The following is a 24,053-nucleotide window of genomic DNA, read 5'->3' on the forward strand; positions in this document are numbered from 1 at the left end:
CTCATCAAATGTTAGACTCACTAGTTTACGTGTAGCCACTCACTTCAGGCAACTGTTCTAATCTAGATTTTGCAAAAGATTCCATACTGTTTAAAGGTACTGTTTACACATGAACTGATGTATTGTAAAACAAATTCGTAATGTTGAAAAGATTATTGTCATGAGTTCAATAAATGATGAAACTCAGTGAAAATTGGACAATTTAAAAAAAACCTTTACACCAAAACGCAGCTGTTCACATGCACGATATTTGCACATGCTTTTCAGCAATTTGATGCATAAGGTTTGCAGTTGGTTTTCCCAAGTCAGTGGAGAAATTCATCTTCGATGTAACCAGATATATATACATAACATATAGTGAGTGCTTTTAAGTGAGTCCAAACTTTTGATGGGTAGTATATTTTCAAGGTGTAAATGCTTTTCTTTCCGTTACGGATCATAGCTTTGAATCACAATCAGCAAATCGAGCTAACACCTAGCATCCTTACTCTCACCCCATCCCAAATGTCAAACTATCCAGTCTCTGTATCACAAACCCCCTGCCATAGTATCCAGTTACCCACCCCGCCCCACACTGCCCCCACCCTCAAGACACCGCCATCACCCACTGCCTTCCTGTTGTAGCAGCGAGCATCCCCCTGACCAACAGATGTCTCCCATTCCCATCCATCATTGTACCCGTCAGCTGTCTACTTTCTGCATTAATCACAAGCTAATGTGACAGAGACAACAAGCACATGTGTCGCCGTATGCCGTCCCTGACACCGTTCGCGGCCAACTGGCAAATATACGAGTTGTCTGCCCCTGGAATTTGCATAACGCTCGAGACTGAAGCCCCATCCCGGACCAGATACATGTGTTCTCCACACATTACGATATTCAAAAGTTAATGAACCTTAAGTGACATCGCTCGTTCACTCGTTTGTGCATGGTATGCCCTCTTATCTTTGTTCCAGCACATGGCAGGCATGTATAGTCGGCAGGGACTCACATCCAACGCCACGGCTCTTAAAGGGGGGCTTCCGCTTGTTTCCCGTTTAGGTTCGGACGTTGCAATAAGTGCATTATTTAATTAGTAATCTCAAACTTATTTTACAAAAGAGAACAACCGTTTTATTTCCGTGTGACATTTGACCAATGTACGTCACGATGACATTCTCTTTCTGCGTCAGGGGCGGTGGGGTAGCCTTGTGGTTAAAGCGTTCGCTCGTCACGCTGAAGACCCGGGTTCGATTCCCCTCATGGGCCCATTTCTCTTGTCCCCGTTGTAATATTGCTGGAATATTGCTAAAAGCGGCGTAAAACTGAAACTCACTCACTCACACACAGATATATATTATTATCTATATCTATTTAAATCAAGAAACGCCAGAATTAACGTGTGGGCACATGCGAGCAATGCGCATTGCAATTTCTTTCTTTTTTTCACAGTAAACCAGATATTGATTATTATTTTGTGGAATAAAAACCACGTGACATCCCAACCTCAACCCCACACCCTGAACATGAAATGAATGCCTCCTCATAACATCTGATTCCGTAAACAATTAAACTGGTACTTAAATAACTTGAATCAAATGTTTTGGACTGCCAGTGCGGTCCCCTTTTGTGCCTATTTACAGTCGGTTCATTCCATTCAGGTTTTCGCTAGTCAGCTCAATAGTTAACTGTACAGAAGTAATTGGACGTTAGCAGTAACGTAGTCGATTACAAGGTAATTACCTTTATTTATGTATGGATGGTGTTGGATTACACAGGTGCCAGTTTAGCGAGAGTCCGTGGTACGTGGTCCTTTTGACTGGACGTATCATTTCCTATATTTATATAAAAGCCGGGGGTGGTAGGGTGGGGTGGGGGTTGGGGGTAACCTAGTTGTTAAAACGTTCACTCGCCACACCGAAGACCCGGGTTCGATTCCCTACATGGGTACAATGTGTAAAGCCCATTTCTGGTGCCCCAACACCCCCACCCTTCCGCGATATTGCTGGAATATTGCTTACAAGCAGCGTAAATCTAAACTCACTCACTCACTCACTCTGAAAGCCGGACTTTGTCCTACAGAAAACCGTAATCGTAATTCAACATACCTTGTGCTTAACATAGTAGGTGCATGTATACTACTCAATTTTTGACAGGGAAAATACGATATGTCATTCCTTTCCTTTGCTTTTGTTTGCATCAGGACAATATGTAAACTTTTCCTATCAAAAGTTGAATAGTATATGGCATTAAAACAGACAGAACCAGACAACCCCGAGACGGATACCGTGAACAAACGTCCATGTAAGATCACAGTATGGCAGACATTTTAACTATCTGATCCACATTATACTGAAAATTCCTTTCATTTAGTGAGTGAGTGAGTGAGTATGGTTTAACGCCGTTTTTAGCAATATTCCAGCAATATCACGGCGGGGAACACCAGAAATGGGTTTCACACATTGTACCCATGTGGGGAATCGAACCCGGGTCTTCGGCGTGACGAGCCAACGCTTTAACCACTAGGCTACCCCACCGCCCCCCTTTCATTTAACTCACAATTACCTCAAAACATTGTCCAATCACTTTTTAAAAATATTTTATTACGGAATTTGTTGTTGATTGTATTTGTTATTAATACATTCACAATATCATCACTGAGACGAAAAACATAGCTTTTATACCGCCCATACTCCCGATTTCACATAATCACTCAACCAAACCCAGATAATAATATCTAATATAATAAGACCTCACACTTTGCAAAAAAAGTATTTTGTAATATTCTCCATGGTGTATATTCATATCGCATGAACCGTAATAGACACACTTGGTATCGTATCGAGTTATCATATAGTGAGATATATGAAATAGGCGATAATGATATGGACACATGAGCGCAGCATGTGTCAGTGGACCGTATCGGTGTTAGCAAGCAACAGGTGTCCCAGTGCTTACAAAGCTGACGGTTTCACCCCGGTGTAACGCGCTACGTCACTCTCGCCATAAAACGAGGAATTATATCAATTAAATCCCCAGTCTTCATCCTCACTTACAAATCACCCAAGTCTCTAAACAGTTGCAGTGATGTTTTATCAGTGACAAAAACAAATTGATAGCAATGGTAAGACGCGTTGTCATTACAAACCGTTTTGTTTGTTTAGACTTTTGAAAAAGAGAATTGAAATATTGATATTTAAAAGCTGAATGATTTTTTTTGTACTTATGTGTATTTACAAAACCGGTATTGCGCTCCGCCCTCCCATTAAGTGGTTGTAGCTAACAGGAACTAACTCGCTGACGGGTAGATGGGGTGTTTGCGTCATAACCTGTGGTTTTGTTTTACGGGTAGATCTCGTGGTTGAAACACAGGGACACTGCGAGGTATTTGTACAAATAGGTGTGGTGTATGGAACGGAATTTAAGAGCACACTACTTGAAGCAGGAAATATTCAAGTGTAAATTTCATCGACCAGACATCTTCATAACCCAGGTGTCAGAGAGTGAGTGAGTGTGTTTTTACGCCGCTTGTAGCAGTATTCCAGCAGTATCACGGCAGTGGAGACCAGGAATGGTTTTCACACAGGTGTTGCAACCACGGTTGAACAAGAAGTCCCTTGTGGTCTATGCTTGGTGTAAAGCCAAACCCGGTCAAATGAGGACCGAGCAGATGAATTGTCATGTTAAAACAGTGTAGATTGGTGCTCGTGATATCAACCACCGGTTTCCCTTCCTGACACAATCGTTTTCAACCCGCCTTTATTTACACCGGCGCTCGTCACGCCGAATGCCCGGGTTCGAGTCCCCACATGGGTATAATGTGTGAAGCTCATTTCTGGTGTCCCTCGCTGCGATATTGTTGGGATATTGCTAAACGAGGCGTAAAACTAAACTCACACACTTATTTATACCGGCCAAAGAATATTAAAGAACACCCGGTGTTTTCATGTAAGTATATGTTAATCTTGCATGGCAAGTGGGTATTGCGACATCAACCATACAACTGAGTTGTCTATATTGTATTGAGCAGCATAGCTGGAATAAGTTTCACGTTGGGCACAAATGTTATTAAGACATTACATCAGACATTAGGGCATTATAAGACATTATAAGACATGTTAATCAATTATATCCGATTTGTACAATACATAACAGTGAGTGAGTATGGTTGTAGGAAGCTTTCAGCAATATTAAGCAATATCTCGGCGGGGGACACCAGAAATGGGTCTTACACATTGTACCCATTTGGGGAATCGAACCCGGGCCTTCAGCGTGACGAGCGAACGCTTTAACCACTAGGCTACCCCACCTATAACCACATAGAAATTTAACACAACATTTGTTGGAGCGTTCGAATTTCATTAAATTATTATGTGGTTATTTGAGTATTAACACATGCGTGTTACAATTTACACAGTCATCACACTGGAATAACTTCTCTGATCAGCAACACTGGCAAACAATCATATCGTGTGTTGTTTTCTGAAATGAACCAATATGAAAACTACCTTGAACTTAGAATGTGTTGCTTGCAAATGTCACTGGGTACAAGTTGTTCTATACATTGGTAATCAAACCCAAAATATGTGCTTGTAACTTTCACAAATCACTTGCCTAACTAGTGGTGATCGTATCAAACCACAGCGTAACATTGCCTCCGACTGCGAATACGCTTCGTACTTTCAAACCTTATTAAAAATCGTACGCACGATCTCATCAATATAAGAGGTCTTGACACATCAAAGATGATCAATTAATATATTTCAAAAGTGAACGGAAGACACCGTAATGGCGACCGCACGTGCATGTCGTGTTTGAAATGTGTGACGGGTCCTTCCTGTCTAGACCGCCGTGTTTTGTACCGTCTATGTCTTTACGACAATCCCTGTAAGGAGCCTTTCAGTCAGGCTCTGTGGAGAGTCCAAGAGAAAATTCTGAGAAAATAGTATAAACGGTCACAAAGCCAGCGCTTAATTACTCGGCGAAAAGGTAATTTGTTACACCCTGGTGAGATTGCAATGGATTTTAAGACTATTAGGAAATTCATATTGGCGTCCATGCTGGTCCACACGAGATGTGATGGAGCGAAGCCACACGGTACGACTTGGAAGGAGACCAAGCTACTCGATTAATATGTCATGGGCAATAGCGACAGTGTTGAGCAAACAGACCCGAGGGGTCTTCGAGAGCAGGACTGGTTGCACAGGCGACACATCTAGCTGAAAACGGCGAAAGAGCGTATGTGTAAACCTGACGCGTGTAACAGCGACAAACATGGCCTTCTGGGGCACAGGTGCAAACGATGCGCCTGACTTGGTGACCGTCTTTGGGTTTTGTTTATGTCAGTGTATGGTCGTCGACCCAGTTTATGGGTTGGCGGGAAAAAACGAGGGTAAGTGAACAGGTGTCTTCGGCATCTGTCCGGTCTTGTAGGTCACGTGGTAGCTGTCATGGAATCGAAGTGACATCTATTTGGGGGGGGAAATATGAGTTTGACCGGGTGCTGCCTCATGCAGATATGTCAGGTGTGGATAGAAATTATGTGACAAACATTGACACTTCCCTCGAGACACACATCGTGATGTGCTTCAGACAAATCTAATGTCATTCAGACACTCAACCCTGAGTCATTCAGACACACATCGAATGTCATTTGACACACACTCCCATGTCTTTCAGACACACGCCCTAGGCTATTCAGAAACATCGCTGTATCATTCAGACACACATCCTATGCCATTCAGACACACATTATATGCTATGCAGACACATCGTTGTGCCGGACACATAGCGCTTTGTTTATCAGTCAATCAGACACATATCACTTTGTCAATCAGACACATATGGCAAAGTCAATCAGTCACATATCACTTTGTCAATCAGACACATATTGCAATGTCAATCAGTCAATAAACACAATTGCAATGTCAATCAGACAATAAGAAAAATATTGCAATGTCAATCAGTCAATCAGACACGTGGCAATGTCAATCAGACACATATCACTTTGTCAATCAGTAACATATCGCAATGTCAATCAGTCAATCAGTCACATATCACTATTTCAATCAGTCAATCAGACACATATCACTTTGTCAATCAGTCACATATCGCAATGTCAATCAGTCAATCAGTCACATATCACTATTTCAATCAGTCAATCAGACACATATCACTTTGTCAATCAGTCACATATCGCAATGTCAATCAGTCAATCAGTCACATATCACTATTTCAATCAGTCAATCAGTCACATATCGCAATGTCAATCAGTCACATATCGCAATGTCAATCAGTCAATCAGTCACATATCACTATTTCAATCAGTCAATCAGACACATATCACTTTGTCAATCAGTCACATATCGCAATGTCAATCAGTCACATATCGCAATGTCAATCAGTCAATCAGTCACATATCGCAATGTCAATCAGTCAATCAGTCACATATCATTTTGTCAATCAGTCAATCAGTCACATATCACTATTTCACTCAGTCAATCAGTAACATATCACTATTTCACTCAGTCAATCAGTAACATATCACTATTTCAATCAGTCAATCAGTAACATATCACTATTTCAATCAGTCAATCAGTAACATATCACTATTTCAATCAGTCAATCAGTCACATATCGCAATGTCAATCAGGTAAAGAACAATGCAGCAGTGTTAAGAATAACGGGAAAAGGAGAGAGTATATGTCGGGGGAGGTGTGTGTCTGAGAAAGTATGTTTATGGGAGAATGTATATATCGGGTACAATATTCGCATAGCTGTGTTAGGCTTTACAACACAGCAACAGGGAACGGGGGTTAATCCGGCGGCCAAGTGACGCCAATCTCACGTAATCCAGTCGGCACCGTTACGATAACTGGTTATTGACTTCGCCTGTTAGCGAGAGGGCGGACATTGTTTACTGCCAACTTCAGCAATATTCCACATAGGGCTCGACCCCGAACATTCAGCATGATGAGCGACCGCATTAACCACAAGGCTACGATGATGTCTTGGTTGGTCCATATAAAACCTGAGTCTGTCCACATGCAGGATCGGTGTTCTAACTATCAACCACTTGTTTGCCTGGATTACTTTCGGTTAGTTTCGTGCCACTTCGACGTAAACTGCACGCGTAGTACCTTCTCTAAATGGTACCGTCCCATATAGATAGATAGGAGGACGTAGTTACGGAATGCTGTCCATGACCTCCGCGCTGCACGTCCCGCTCAGCAATATTCCAGCTATATGGCGGCGGTCTGTAAATAATCGAGTCTAGACCAGACAATCTAGTGATAAACAGCAAGAGCATCGATCTACACAACTGGGATACAATGACATGTGTCAACCAATCAGCGAGCCTGACCACCCGATCCCGTTAGTCGCTGCGGTAAATTAACCGACAGTAGTGAGAAGTAAGTGTCATAAGGGCGTAAGAATCCAGCGTTTTACGACAATTCCTTTAGCACTACGTAACTCTGGTTTGGCGTTATGTTGAGGACACCCTAGGTGATGAAGATCTCAGACTTGTTCCACATTGGTGATATCCGCGAAAACGGGTTTGGTACAGACCAACCATAATCAGAATAATGGCGTATTTATGTTTCGAACCCCAAATCATCGAATCCTGGTACCAATTAGAGTGAGCAAATTTATTTTTATGCCGCTTTTAGCAATATTCGAGCAATATTTGGGGACACCAGAAATGGGCTTCACACATTGTTCCCATGTGGAAAATCGAACCTAGGTCTTCGGTGTGACGAGCGAACGCTTTAACCACAAGGCTACCCCACCACCCGCCAATTAAACATTCCATCCTAACCCGCAGCTGCAACACATAGTGTGTGAGGGGACGAATATAAGGGTGGGGTGGGGGCATAAAACCGGGGTTTATATCACACAGTTTGGGAATAAATGCTGGCACTTTTCCTGTTAATACGTTGCGCCCTGACAATGGATTTTAAGAACTCGTGGTATTGGTTTTGTCGTTCAAGGTTATTCTAAACACCTCTATTTTTCACATCGATTAAAATGATTTTATATTTCCTCTTTCCTGTTCATTTCAACAAGGCGGTATTTCCATTGTTGATAAAACTCATAAAACGTGTTTTCAGTTGTGATGCATTATTTGCGCAAAAACAGTTTGAGTCTCCACATTTTTCCGCATTTTTAATCTGATATTTAACTTTCCTTATACACTCGACATGCACTAACGTCGAGATTTCATAAGTCACAAAACTGAAGTTCCGGTTGTTAAATATGGGTATGGATGGATGATGGCACAGCGAGAGGGTAGTGATGACGTCATGCCACGTTGTCACAAAGAATGGCAAACGCTGAGAAACACATCTTTCCCCAAAATGTTCATATACTTTTTAATTGTCCGTTGAATTTGTTTCAGGTGCGTTACTGAATCTCCAAAACGAAGAAGATGCATTTCCACGTACGGCAAACTTGTTTCGAGTTTAGATCTGTATAATCTATGTAGTCTATAAAATCGAACTAATTTGTATGCTACATGGTTTCATATCAAATGTAATTCAATTTTGTTTAACAAGGTAATCATTAAAACCAGCTAAACCTTGTGACCACAACATTCTTTTTATATTTTTGAGACTTGGAACATAACGTTTCTCCTGTGCCACGCCCCCATCTGAACCACCCCTACCACGCCCCTACCCTCTACAATTAGCACCCCACCCCTACCCCATACCCACCGCCCCCAAACATAAAGTACTGTTCCCACATAAACTGTCAAAAGCCCTTAAAGTCCCGGACCCTGCACTGGGTTACAAAAACTATTTATTTCAGGGTTTAAGGGGAAAAGCTGATGGGGGTCTTTGGAAAAAACATGACAACCCATAAAACGGTAAATCTATGACGTTTTTCATTCAGTGAAGGAAAACTTATCCTCACCTAACGGCGACCTCACGCAGCAGCCGTGGTCACCTAGTACCCTGTATCACCCTAGATTTTATCACCCCTCCATTACCCCTTCCCCACCACCCATTGCCCACCCGTTTTTCCATATACTGTATTGCACCCGAGTACCACATTGCCATACTCCAATACCCGACTGCCACAGCCCTAAATTGTACCCCCCCTCCACACACACTTACACACACCAGTCACATGCGTCCCTCTCACATCCGCCCTCCACCCCTCTCACACCCTAACGTCTTGCTTCTCCAAGTCTACCCCTTCTGACTGCAGCAAACGCATCTTATCAGCATGACTTCTAATCCTCATTAGTCAAAACTCCCTGAAACAAACAAACACAAGTACACCGCCCCTCACCCAAAGTCCCCAGTGCAAACAGAACGCCAGGCCACGGTTTTCCTTCTACACGGGTTTCAGGGGTGTCGGGCCACGGCTCGACCCCCGGACGCCGGTACGCCAGAAATATGATAGCTACATTGATTTCAAGACCCCAAGTAATGATATTTCGTGTCGCATATATTGCCTAGCAAACTCGCTTGTTTTGACTTTTAAGAGTGCTGCTTAAACACAGATATTATCAAATTTCCTAATTATAGTTTCTTGAAGCGCTTCGATCGCCGTCTCTCCAACCCAGCTTACAAGAGTGGGACCGCAACGAGGCCGTGCCGAGCGTTTCTTCTCAAAAAGCATATGAAATTGGAAGAGAAATAATTAGACGAATGAAAACCTGGGTTCAATAAAACTATGTGCTCAGAAATTCCCCTACATTGATTAGTTTATTTTGCCTTATTTTGATATTGTACTAAGCCATTAACTCCGTGGAAGGGTTTACATTAGATCGAGGTTTGTAAATTTGCTTGCAGAAAATCACACAGACCGCTCCGGGATCCGTATCGTCACGCTTCTGAACACAATGCCCCACATTTTAACTACCATCTACCCCAGTGTCGTGTTACATGGCGATATTATCAGCTTGGTTAAATGAAACTTTTTGGCAGTTAAAACAGGACTCAATTTAGCTTGGAAATTACCCAGGGTTAAACTTGACATCGGGTGGGTGTGTCTGTTGGCGCTCACCATGGTGACTGTTTCAAGCGATTGAGCTCAATGCGTCATTACAAGTCTGACTCAAATCCCTGTTTCATATTCTTGTGTTTCCACCCGTGTCACATGTCTACAGTTAGGAAATTACATATACACTGTAGACACAAGCCCATAACGTTAACCCTTTAAAGGCTGTGTGCTAATTCATGCAAACGAATTCAAACTTTTTTTCTTAAAATCAATACATCATACGTCCATTTGAAAGAGTAGTAAAAACCATTTCAAACGAATACCCACACTCCAAGTTCATATTTTGGCGTTAAACAATAATAATCCGGAGAGCGGTCTTATCGTGACAGTGGTTAAAGACCAGCCGTAGAGAGCGCCAAATGTATTAGGAGTCTATCTTGGCAACGTGTGTTGATTGACTCTCGGTAGATAAAGCTTGGGCTTCCCCTCTCGCCTACAGCCGTAAGAGCAACCAGCAGCGGCACCGTAACAACATGGAGACAAATTTCAATATAAACGAGCCAAGATTGCTTGGCAAAGTTGACAATTTCATAATTTACTACAGCCGGCATTCATTACATAGGCTAAGTGTCGAAATACGGAGAGGTTTTAATTTTCATATGAATAATTAATTATATAGCATGTGTCGGACAAAAACTCCTGGGAACTAAAAAACCACCACCTGTAGCGCCGGGATATATCATTTCGAGTCCGACATCGTGTTCTCGGATTAACACATGTTACATGACCTGAGTGCGAAAACGCAGCGTTAAAATGGCGTCTGGTTTTCAGAACATTGCGTTTGATAAAGTTGAAATTATCGCCACCCTAAAGGAACGTAATGAATCGTAACAAGTTAAAATGTACAACACATATTTTTCTCTACAACATGCCTTTTGATGTGTTTTTAGATTACAGGAGATGTGATCCAATAACGTCGCTTTGACAAACACGTTCCGCGCCTTGGTTGCACGTGCTTCACGCTCTCAGCGTCCGCTGGGTTAGAACCAGACTTGGTTTTGTGGTCAACACATGCAAGGATTGTACAACCTTTTTTAAAGGCAGTTTAGCTGAGTTAATGGGCTTTAAAGCAGTGATAGATTCTGTGAATCAAAAGCGACAATCTGCTAGTTTCAGGCCTGCATTTCCGGAGTCTGAACTAACTTGTCGTTATGGTTAAGTTGCCACTTTCACAAACATATTTATTAACGTTAATGCTCTGGTGAGTGTGTTTTATGTTTGAATATGTACGGTATTTACGTCCCTTTAATTTAAAACCAAATAGATTATGGGATTTTATACAACACTGCTTTAAATCATGGCCAGTGGAGGTTAAAACTGTTTTAATTTACATATTAAAATTTATTAACTTTTGTCCTTGTAATAAGGAAATAGTTTTTGATTTCGATGCATTAATAGTGTTACCTGTTGAGTATCATTTGGGGTATGTGATAAGTCATCGACCGAAGTGGAGGAATGGGAGAGGTATCTATTTCTACTGCTTCCCCCCCCCCCCCTCCACAGAGGCATCTTAAAAATAATATAGGTTACTAACCATCAAATGTTCAGACTCACTAGTGTAAATGTAGCCACTTACTTCAGTCAACTGTTCTGAACTAAAGTTTGCAAAATTTTCATATTGTTTAATGGTACTGTTTACACATGAACTGATGTACTGGAAAACAAATTCGTAACGTTGAACAGATTATTGTCATGGGTTAAAAAAATGATGGCGAATTCCTAACAAAGCTTTACACCAAAACGCAGCAGCTCACATGTTCGATATTTGCACATGCTTTCCAGTAATTTGATGCATGATCATCGTGCAGTTCATCTGCATAATTGTTGCAGTTGGTTCCCCCAAGTTAGTGGAGAAATCAATCTTCGATGTAACCATATATATATATATACATGTATATAAATAACATATAGTGAGTGCTTTAAGTCTGTCTAAACTTTTGATGGGTAGAATATATACAGACACAAAACTTGGTACAGTAAGAGTATGGTACAGCGCCGCTCACAATAAGTTATGAGAGACGATAAAACACATATACACGCAGGTCTCTATACATATGAAAAAACGATTGTTTATCCACAAAAACATCGAAATCTATCTCCGGTACAGAAAATTATGTCATTCGTTAAATTATAAATTTCCTTCCAGTCACGAGAGATGTATCATTTCATTACGAACAAAGCTGGTATCACTGGCAATACCAAAGGACATTTAAGCTCCGATACGCTGCCGTGATTTTTAATATTGAGAACGTACGTACCAAACACTACGTGCGTCATCTGCTATTAACTAAAATACTCATTGTTTCACCTGTGTGAATGGGACAGTGAATGAGACAGTGAATGCGTGGGTGCCTTACTGACTTTATGGAGCATATCGACGATACTCCGTAGGATGACAAACAACACTACCAAAGAACTGGGTTAGGCATATTCATGTTATAGGACATTTATTGCGATTACCACGAAGGCAGGAATATGAGAATTTACTATTGCTTGGTACAGAGTTGGTATGCGAAGATCGATATTCCATCGTTTCCTACCTAGCGTTTCACTGGGCGCCCATGGAGAACGTACTAACACCAAGCGTCGAATCTATATAACCTTCCTCATTGTTTCGGTATATCGATCTTGCCTTTTTATCAATCCCAAACAACTGGATGTGAAATTATCTGTGATATTCGTGCATGGGCAGCTTGTTTAGTTCTTGTTTAGAATGTAATTCGTTAAATATTATACTGAAGGGAAAATATAAGGGAACAGGTTGGAAGGGATATCTTTCTTTCACATGATGTTCCCGTAAGGTCACGATATTCCCCCAAGGTCACGATAGCCTCCAAGGATATTTGATGAACTTACATGGAATATGCTATTGTATATCTTCTTGTTTACGTTTCGTTATATTTTAAGTGAAGCAGCAGCATCCGTGGTATATTACAGTGTGTTCCTTTAGTTTCCGTCATGAGTATATGCCAGTTGTAAGTGAAGTAGCAACCACCGTGGTATATTACAGTGTGTTTCTTTAGTTTCCTTCATGAGTATATGCCAGTTGTAAGTGAAGTAGCAACCACCGTGGTATGTTACAGTGTGTTTCTTTAGTTTCCTTCATGAGTATATGCCAGTTGTAAGTGAAGTAGCAACCACCGTGGTATATTACAGTGTGTTTCTTTAGTTTCCTTCATGAGTATATGCCAGTTGTAAGTGAAGTAGCAACCACCGTGGTATATTACAGTGTGTTTCTTTAGTTTCCTTCATGAGTATATGCCAGTTGTTCATCCACTTGTATCACTCTAAGTAATGTCAAGAAAGCGATGCACTGTAATCAGAATCGAACCCAGACCTTTGAGTAAACGCTTCCAAGAAAGCCATCGACCGACACCCGTCACTCTTATGTGACATTTGACCAATGTGCGTCACGATGACATTCTCTTTCTGCGTCAGGGGCGGTGGGGTAGCTTGTGGTTAAAGCGTTCGCTCGTCACGCTGAAGACCCGGGTTCGATTCCCCTCATGGGTACAATGTGTGAAGCCCATTTCTGGTGTCCCTCGCAGTGATATTGCTGGAATTTTGCTAAAAGGCGGCGTGAAACCATACCCCATTCAATCATTCTGCACCACACACCAATGTTATGACTATCAGTCACCACGGAGTGGATCGACGCTCACAATATCAACCACTGGATTGTCTGGACCAGATTCGATTATTTACAGACCGCCGCCATATAGCTGGAATATTGCTGAGCGCGGCGTAAAACTAAACTCACTCACTCACTGAATAAGTCTGTCTGTCTGTCTGTCTGGAACTCCTTACGAATGCATGCATGCTGATATGTACTGGGGATGAATTTTTATATGCATGATGGCGTTTCTGAAACCAGGACATCACCTCAGTTATAAGCGGGCGATGTCCGATGTGTAAGTTGGGAATAGAGCTTCCTTAAAAACCTCGTATACTTCACAAACGGTCTGACGTAACAAACTTGTGTTATAAACAAAGCGATACACTAACATTTAAATATATAGAACTGTCCCTTTGAAGGGATTTTGCTACATTTGTCTCTGGTTTCATCTGGCAGACCAAAAGGGTGAGGCATCGCGAATATTTTAAGGGATAATTGTATTAAATTGTGTGCTCAGTCTTGGACAGTGACAGTTCCTACATGCATATATTTACGAAATATACACGGACATTTGGTACATGAGACGCTGTGGGGTAGCTCAGTGGCTGGAGCGTTTGCTCCTCAGGCTTCGAAGGTCAAGGTTCAAATTCCCCACATGGGTCTACGCTGTAAAGCCCCTTTCTGTGGCGCTGAAACCAGTGTGAGAAAACACCTCCCTCACTCACTCAGGATGCATAACGATATAGAAGGGGGTGGTAATTATCGTATTTGCAGGTGTTTATACATTGTATTAAGTTTAACTGTTTTATGTATGTATGTATGTATGTATGTATGTATGTATGTATGTATGTATGTATGTATGTATGTATGTATGTATGTATGTATGTATGTATGTATGTATGTATGTATGTATGTATGTATGTATGTATGTATGTATGTATGTATGTATGTATGTCATGTATGTATGCATGTACGCAATGATTGTTTTATAAGTCGATTAACTTCGAAATATCGTTGATTGGAAAGGCTATACATCTATAGGAAACTGTAGAAGGAAATTCGTTTGAGCCGAGTTCGATATAAAGCGACTTCCTTGGAACAGTATTACTGAATGCTTCAGTTTCACTTTACTTGAACATGCCAACAGTAATTTCCACATGAGGTGTGTGGGCTGACAACCACGTCCCCTGCCGTCCAGGACACATTAATATAATTGCAGTTGCCAGTAAACTGTGTCCGTTTTAAAGCCCTGGGTTAAGTTCAGGTCCCTGGGCCTAGATTTTCGAAGCTTTCGTAGCGCTAAGATAGTCGTAAGTGCCATTCATTAACATTAACTTACGACTATCCTAACGCTAAGAGAGACGTAAGTGCCATACATTAACATTAACTTACGACTATCTTAGCGCTAAGAGAGCTTCGAAAATCTAGGCACTGTTACCAGGAGTGAGTGAATGAGTTTAGTGTTACGTCACTTTTAGCAATATTGAAGAAATATCACGGCGGCGGACACCAAAATCGGCTTCACACATTGGGGGAATCGAACCCGGAGCTTCGGCGTGATGAGCAAACGCTTTAACCACTACCCGCCCCTCAAATAATATATTTACAGACTGTCGTGATGAATATGAATACTGACAGTGCGGCATTAAACAATATTTACTCTGTAAGATACACATATTCAGTACATACCTTAAACGTACTTTTTCAAGCATAAAAGTTTATTTCAAGTGAAAATAAAAATACAAGATCTGGTTTAAGAAGCTTCTGAGCCCGAAGAACTAATTACTGGCACATTATTCTTTACCATTACAACACAGGTGATAATTCTACCGTCGTGTTTTTCACGTTTCCTCTTAATAACGACTTCACAGTAATTCCAAAATGTGACGCGTGACACACATGCTTAATATTGTCAGAATTATTCATTTTGTAATTTGTCACGTTAAATATATGTTCATGATTGCAATCTATTTCCAAAGAATATATGCAGAATGCTGCTAAATATAATAATGACGAGTAAATCTAGTACCTCAACAGATAGTCAACTCTTTGATAGGTCTGGGATCAAGTTCTTATTTTCGACAGCCACTGCGGTGTTCCTAAGCAGTGAGCTTCATCCACAATAGGAACTTGACACCAATAAACCTGTGTTCTTACACTGGCAGTAATGAGACGATACATAACAAAAAGTTTTTAACTCATGTACATATTTCCTTGTTTACCCTTTGTGAACATAAGTGTGTGTGTGTTTTGTGTGGAAGCTTTGTGGCGGATGCATGTTAAGAATTGTATGTAGAGATTCAAGATCCGATAAAACTAATATTCGCGTTATATTGAAAGCGTGATTTCCTCCTCATTATAAGCAAACGACGTTAAAGGTTACTGATAAGCAGGTAATTTAATAAACATCTTATACAGAAGACACTTCGGTGAAAACAGGCTTCCAATTCAATCCACCATTGCGGAGTTACGCTTCGATTTGTTTCAGGTTAAAGGGATAGTTTTGTGTGCCCTGTAAAAATGTAGAATACATGTTGTGTGAAGTATATAATATTAGATGACACGATTTCACTGCAAGAATGTACATTACGCTTGGAGTAGAGAGTGGACGTTTGCACTGAGGAAAGGAATGTCCATGGATACTACATCCGCCTTATAACGAGTACGTGGTGAACGGGCTGGTTCTGTAACAGCTTACCGTGTAGTATGATTTCAGTGTTGTTCTGTGTGGTCGATAATTCTACAGTATTGATCTAGGTTGTTTCCAATAACACTTCATCGTGTTTGCAACTTTCGAGTTCACCAGGCAGTGTTTATTTGTATATTTGATCTGAAATCCGAATGTATGCTGAACTTAACAATGGCTAAATGCGATCTTTAATATCACATTCTCTTAAAAAGTAGTATTTAGATTTGATCTCTGGTGTGTGCTATTATTTTAAAAAAATATACTGAATAAAGTGAACAAAACGGTTTTGGATTTCAACAACTACTTTATAGCGAGTCGACTTGGGTGACAAATACGGGTCACCGTGTGCAGGTATGACGGCCCGGTATGACGGGCCACCTGTCGACCATCCCCTCCCCCTCCCCAAACTATCTCCCCCCGCTACCCTTCACCTACTCGTTGTGCTTGTTTTTACTAATAGCTAGCGAGAGAACCTAACTCCAAATTGCCTTGGTCTATATAAACAGGTTTCGGTGGAGGGGGGTATCCGATATCGCTCTGCCCCCGTCTCGTACCTGTCTCGTCCGTATCCACCACCAAATGCCTCCGATCTCCCCATTCCCTGCCCCAGCGAGAAATTAAACTTGTGGGTGATTTGGTATCGGGTAGCTTTTTCCGCGTGACACGCCACGGCCGCTGACTGTGTCAAGATCTAGCGTTACAACCGCAAGTGACAGTTTTACTGAGAAAAACACAATCCCATCTCCCTTGCATCCAGTTGCAAACTCCCAGCACACCTGTTGGGAATTTCTCTAATTAAGATAAGACCCCGAGGTGCGAATTTGCTGACCCAAGACTTGGGCTACTGGTGTCCGCGGCCACTTGTGTGGACACAGGAGATTGCGGCAGAAGCTCAGTCATTTACCGACGGTAGCTAATTACAAGTGTTGCTACGAGACCCATATGTTGAGATACGGTAATTAGTACTGTGGTGTGGCGACAAGTGACGCAGGCAGATTACAGTAATTAGGTAATTTACAGCGAGAGATCAAGTCATTGCTGAGATGTCGTGACTGGAAAATGCAATAACGTCATACACACCTATGATGGTAATATCGTGATGTTAATATCTTGATATTCGTGATCGTTATCTCCTAAACCCATCAACAAAATCTATCCGGATTTTCAGGATAGGAAAACACGTCGTGTGTGTGTTGTGAAACAGTATAATGGAATTCACAACATCGGAATTAAATGTTTCAGTGTTTTGTAACTTGAAATCTCTGAATAATACACACAAGTGGCAATTCAAATGAAACAGAATTGAAAACAGGTTATTTTGGAATTTGTTTCAGGTTTGTAATGGCAACTTTTTAAACTTTGTATATTTCTTTCATAACCAATTTAGTTCTCAAGGTGGTGTATTTGTATAAATATAATTAGCTGTGGTGAATTTGCAGCTTGGAAACGATAAATGAGGGTTGTTAAAATTGTTAATTTTATTCAACGTAGGGTCTGATTAAACTGACCTTTCTATTTTTTCAGTAGTTATTAACAGATGAAGTCAGAATGCATGTTTCGGGATTAGATGAAATGAAGTAATGCATAAAGTGTACATATATATCTGACGCCGGATCCAATAAGAGGAAGGTAGTTAATATCTTCAACTTTTGATTTGAAATTCAACCATTTGCCCATCGCTAAATAAATTCTATTTATAATGAAGTCAGAGATATAATACATTATTCATTGAAAATACAGTTCTTTGACATGCATACGGAAGATTTACAAATAGTAGCTAAGGGTGTATCGTTCGATCCAAACGGGTTCCCTGCAAAATCGGGGCCTGATTTGTGAATTTTGTCACAGTCAGTCTTCAACTGACTATAGTGTCTCACGTTTTAGTTTTTCCATCTGCAAGTTTAATATTTCATTTTAAGGATTCGCTGGTACGATTCGTGAGGCATTAGTGTACAACGAGGAGAGTTCTATGGATATACAAGTTCTTTAATATTAAGTTGTATGTACATCCATAGAACTCCCCTCGTTGTCCATCACACCAACTTCTAATGCCACTCAAAGAAGGCTTTAGTGTGTCTCAAAAGAACACTAAAATCTGAACCTATGCTTTTCAGGTGTTGAAAGTTGGTTGATTGTTAGGTTTTATGCCTTTCCAAGGAAACCTTTTAACATGGGTTTGTACAGTTAACGATGAAATCCCGTGTCTAGCATTTGTCTGAATGTACTAGTTTGCATATGTTTATCACAGGTCACACAAAGTTTGTAACAAACAAACTCAGCTTAACAACGGATAGGTAGCTTACAGTTTATTTTCAGCAGTTTTTGAGTAAATCCATATGTAGCTAAACTAAAAAGATTAGTTTTTTTCTTAAAATAATATTAGTGTTCAATGACCGATAGCAAACTGTCAAACAGCTGAACCTTTCCGGGTTTATGGGAAACGAGTATTGTGACCAAGGTTGCTTTTACACGGTACGATGCTCTATAGACATTTCGCCTGTTTGCTGGGAAAAATCAATTTATCTACAACTAAAATCTATAGCACAAAGTGTGACGCAGGCGTCTGAAATCGGCTACTATTTCCAATACATGTATATAACCAGGAGGGATATTTTTTAAAAGACTTTGAGAAGAATACAACAATCGTGTTACTATAATTCGATCTTGAATCACTCTGAAGTAAAATTTTGAGAATTAATAAACCAGTTCCACCTGTATCTATATCCGATGTCGACGAATCAATTATGGCCGTAATCATATTTAACCAAAAGGTGCGAATTAAAATTATTTGAACCAATAACCGTTAACTGGACAATCTGTATATTATTACAGAGGCGTGTAGTTTTCATACAAATACAACGAAGCTATATTTTGTCGTTATTATACACCACTGTTTGTCAATAAATTACTTGAAAACGTGACGGAAAAACTACGTCCTGTCAATAACTTTGTATTCAATAAAATACTTTCAAGGTTTTGCGTCGGCTGAAACGTGAAATGGTCGTTTCTGTTAAATAGTTACTATTAGCATAAATCGACATGTGTAAACCCGTCACAAATTTCAATTGTTTGATAAATCCTTGAACGATTGGAAGTGTAGTTAGGAAGTATTTATCTAATCTGCGAAAGTAAACTGTTCAATCAAACAAAGACAATAGCGATTAATAAGGAGAAATGAGCGAAAAAAGAGAACCTGGTCTCGCCAAATGAAGACAGTCGTTAATCATTCTGCGGAAAGATTTTACATAAAATATTAAAATCCAACAAATTGTATCACTTTGCCGGTGTAATTACTGTTGTTATTGCATTAAAATGCAGCGATAGATCCTCGAATGAAGGAAATACGCATCGTAAAGATAAGAGAATCTATTACCGCCAATTTCCTTTGCGTGCGATGTCCATGGCATGTCGATTTCATCTCGTGAACTGCACGCGAGAAGTCAGTTTGAGGGGATCACGTGCTAAAGTAAATCCACACATGGGGGTAATGCTTGTTTTATAAGGTGGAGAAGGTTTAAAAAGTAGATATCGTATTGACATTACTTGTCAAATTCATTTCAGCTCAGTCATAAACTGTAAACGAATCCTTTTCTGGTTTACGATCCTGGGAAAAACACAAAACCGATTGTATCCCGCCGTTCCAATTTCTATCAATTACCCGAATGAAATCGACATATGAAGTGAAGCGGGGCCAACTGAGGCTTGGCTGTTGTTTTAGGAGGCCTGCAAAAACGGGATTAAATGAACCGAATCTTGAATTTCGATCGATTACGGGCCATTATTCTAATGACAAACCCCACAACGTCTAATTAGTGCTTCACGCTGTCGTGTCAAACATACGTTTAATTTTCTGAAAGCTCCTTAACATTCATTTGTTGAGACAACGGTTACCTGTGACCGATTTCAAAATCTGACTATGAGGGCAGTGACTATGGTTAACGTCAGTGAATTAAGGTTCAAAGATTTTGACGTTTTTTAATGTTACAACAAATTTTAGATTCTAGGGTTTCAAATTTAAAACACATGACTACGGGGGGAATTTAGATTCTTTGCGCGAGGCAGTCGAGCGCCGATATTTGATGATATTAAGAGCAAAGCCAATGCAAATATCGTTAATCAATGGACGGCAAAAGCACGTGCTTTGACTGCGATGTCACTTTCGCCAGGTAAACAACGCAACCTAAGTTTCTCAGATTGAGAAATTGACATGAAATGTATTTCATCAACGTTAAGCATAGCTCGGGGAAAAATCTTATCTACATCGACAACAAAGGATGTAATTAAATTCCTACCACTGTTATTACACCTGTCGCTAGTAAATCGAGTTATTACATACACCGCCGCGAGGCAAAGACTGTAAAATCCTACCTGCGAGGCCAACACTAAGATCTATATCTACAGTGGTGGGGCAAATAATTACACAAATATGTAAAAGCGCGTCCTAACTATATAAATTTGCAAGTTAGTAGCGGTGAGTTTGTAAAGGAAAACTTAACTTGCGTTCGAGGAAACACCCTTTGGAGAATTTCAGTGAACGTGATGAATCGAGCACGGAGCGCCGACTTTACCTGACATAAGTACAACCCTTACTCTACACCTGATTTTTTCCTCCCTTCCTTGAAACCTAGGCAACATCAAAGGTTTAATCCAAAGCACGCCGTCCTCACAAAGTTGAAAACAACTGGCCGTACCTCTGACCTAATTTGAGAGAAAATACGCTCCCATTTCGATTTCCGATCACAAAATTTGATCCTACCGTCTCCGGTGAGAGGATCGTTCGAAGTTTTTGAACAAACCACTTCAAGCTGAATCCAAACATATGACATTAGCTACTTAAACAGGAGCAAAAACCAGCGCGTAGCTGACTATTCAAACCTTCTCCAGCCTTATAATGACAAGGAATGATACGACAATTTTACGCACTAAATAAACAAAGGGTAATTCGGTGACTAAGTGCGCGATCCTTTTCCGCCTTGGACTGAAGCTAGTTAAATATATGAACAAAGCAGTAAGTCCCTGACAATCGTGTTTATTTTCTTTACGTTTCATAATCAGGGAAGAAAAAAGATATAATGCGCCAAAAGTAACAATGGATGTGCTGTATATACATATAATGAATAGGCGACAATAAAAAGCCAAATATAAACAAAAATGAACAGGTGAGAATTGATATTTTTGCTGCCGATTTTAAACGGAATATTGTCATAAAAATCTGACGCATAAATAGAAATGAACTTACATAAATAAATCATATCTCATAAATTAGGTGACATTATTGTCAGTTGAGAGAATAGATATGTTCATGTCAGAAAAGGCGATTTTGTAGCAGCGACCGAGCTCACGAAAGTCGTTCACTTTTGTCCTATAGTTGCAATGGCGCTTGCGAACATATACATACAATAGATATCTAGGTTCTTATCTATACAAGGCGACAATTTATAACAATTAAATGGTACAAAAAATCTTCAAAAATTATGAAATATAAACAACAATGGTCTTTCGCTCTTGGAATGACGGAGTTTTTCATAAACTATGAATCGTTTATAAAGAAAAAAATAAATGAAAATAAAACATATTATGCTACTTTCATATCACTAAAATGTCATTGTAAAACGCGGGGGCGTGATTCGTGCTAACATGATTATGCTTCTAAAGTCACTCACTACTTCACACAAATGCTTCCACTCCGCCATTGAAAACACCTCCTTGAATCAACGAAAACTCTTTAGCACATTTTTCTTGTAAAAAGTCAGGATTTCGTGGTTTAAACCACATGTCTCAGCACAGTTTATGATGAGGATGAGCAAAAACATGTCTGTTCCTTCGAACAGATCTGGTTGGCAGGCATGTATCGGCCACATGGCCAAAAGTTTTTTTATGAGGTTCACAAAAATTGTCTACATATGTGTGAGAGGAACGGTGTTGTTCACAGAACCGTCCGTCGTTGTCGGAATTCCTGCGTATTGTCCCTGCATCTGTTGCAGACGCTGCTGCGCCGCTAGGGCTGCGGCACTTTGGTCGGGGTGGCTCCCATCCCCCGGTAGATACATGTGGATCATCTGTCGGAGGTCTTCTGGGTACTGTTTTCCTGAGGTAGGTGCCCCAACGCCCTGTTGCCCTGGGGTATTCGTTTCCCTCTTAATCGAGTTGGGGTAACTTGAGACGGCTGCATGTAATGTCCCATCTGTGCCATAGACATGGTATAACTCGAACTTCCGTTCATATACGACCCTGTTGTCATCTGGGAGGGCATGGGCTGGGTGGGGTACCCGTACTGACCCCCTAAAGAAGCCATGTGACCCGTCATTTGCTGGTGATACGCATTGGGGTCGTGTGTCATCATGGGGTACCCGTTTGGCATGTAGCCGTTCATGGCATGGGGGTACATGGCGGCTTCACGTCCAACCTGTTGTATCTGAGGGTTACCTGGCATTCCGGGTAGAGCGTATTTATCCTTCTTCATCAGAGTCTTCGTCTTCCGTCGTGGCCGATACTTGTAATCGGGGTGTTCCTTCATGTGGATAGCACGGAGTCGCTTCGCCTCGTCAATAAACGGCCGTTTCTCGGTCTCTGACAGCAGTTTCCACTCGGCACCCAGTCTCTTACTGATCTCCGAATTGTGCATTTTGGGTTTTCCTGGGCCATTTTCCGCCTCTGTCCACGAGACCACACCATGAAAGCATTCATAGGCCTCTTAACACGACTGTTGTCCACGGCTTTGCTGTTAGAGTTGTTATTGCCCTGTACATTAGGCGATGTATTTGATTGTCCGTTTTGAGTTTGGGTAGGTTGTCCCTGGGCGTGAGTTGGATTCACCCCCTGACTGCTGTGCTGTGGGGTAGATGTTGGGGGTAGGGTTGTGTTCGCATGCGGCGGACCCGCTGGCTTCATATCGACGTCCATGCTTCTCCCGCGATCTAAAGTTTCCACGTACATGCACGCTGTTGATGTGTTACCCGGTAGATGGTAGTTCCCGGTGTCCGTTATAACTATAGCTGACAGACAGCGATTCACTAGTCAACGCTGTTGTGTGTGTCCTGTTCACCAGTGACGATGGATAATGTGCCAAATCTTAGCCGCTTTCACCACAGTTCTAAACGTCCACACTTGAGGAGAAACCCTCCTTTTCTTACTCTAATATCCCATACAGTCATCTGTTATTGATCAAGCGCGCAAAATAGGGTTCCGCGCCAGCCAATCAGAGCCGAGCAGAGTGACAGTTTTGATGGACGGTAATTTCAGCGAGTGGTCTACGCTAGACAATAGGCTATGACGATGGGAGGCGGGGCTTAGTCGAGCCTCTCAAAAGAAGCAGGCGGGGCTTGTACGATACGCGCTTTTGTCCCTTTCCCGAAATATGGAGTAAATCTAATTAATAGCAAAGCTTGGCGCTCGCTGAGCCACGGCTGAATGCGTCGCTCGGGCAAAACAGGATCTCGGGCGAATCGTGGATTACCATTCGTTCAACACGCAGGTGGCAGGCGAGTGAAGAGAAACAAGCACTCAAATCCCGTGCCAATCAAGTGACGTCACAGCACGGGGCTTTTGTCCCCACTGTGTGTTGCCTAGGAAACGTGTCAATCGAGAACTAGAAGATAGACACACTCAATAGGCCGGCTTCTGTTCAATCTAGTCCATTTCTCCCGTCAAAACAATATTTTCAAAACCAAAGCCCGCTCGATGCTAGCTCTCTCAATGTATTTAGGAGCGCTTGTCGTGAAAGGCGAATTTTCCACATTAGGAGTTCTGGAAATTTGT

The 24,053-nt window shown here is 41.2% G+C and overlaps 1 protein-coding gene across 1 annotated transcript; it reads right to left on the reverse strand.

Moving 5' to 3' along the window:
* Positions 1-21,308: 21,308 nt before the first annotated feature.
* LOC124285323 (transcription factor Sox-3-like) lies at positions 21,309-23,445 on the reverse strand. Its single transcript, XM_046721532.1, is given in 3 exon segments — positions 21,309-22,449; positions 22,452-22,922; positions 22,925-23,445. Coding segments are annotated over 3 exon segments (1,035 nt in total). The 5' UTR covers positions 23,232-23,445; the 3' UTR covers positions 21,309-22,192.
* Between the last annotated feature and the right edge of the window lie 608 nt (positions 23,446-24,053).

This window comes from Haliotis rubra, unplaced genomic scaffold (assembly GCF_003918875.1).
Source record: "Haliotis rubra isolate DU_JTF1 unplaced genomic scaffold, ASM391887v1 Scf359, whole genome shotgun sequence".
Classification (NCBI taxonomy): Eukaryota; Metazoa; Mollusca; class Gastropoda; order Lepetellida; family Haliotidae; genus Haliotis; species Haliotis rubra.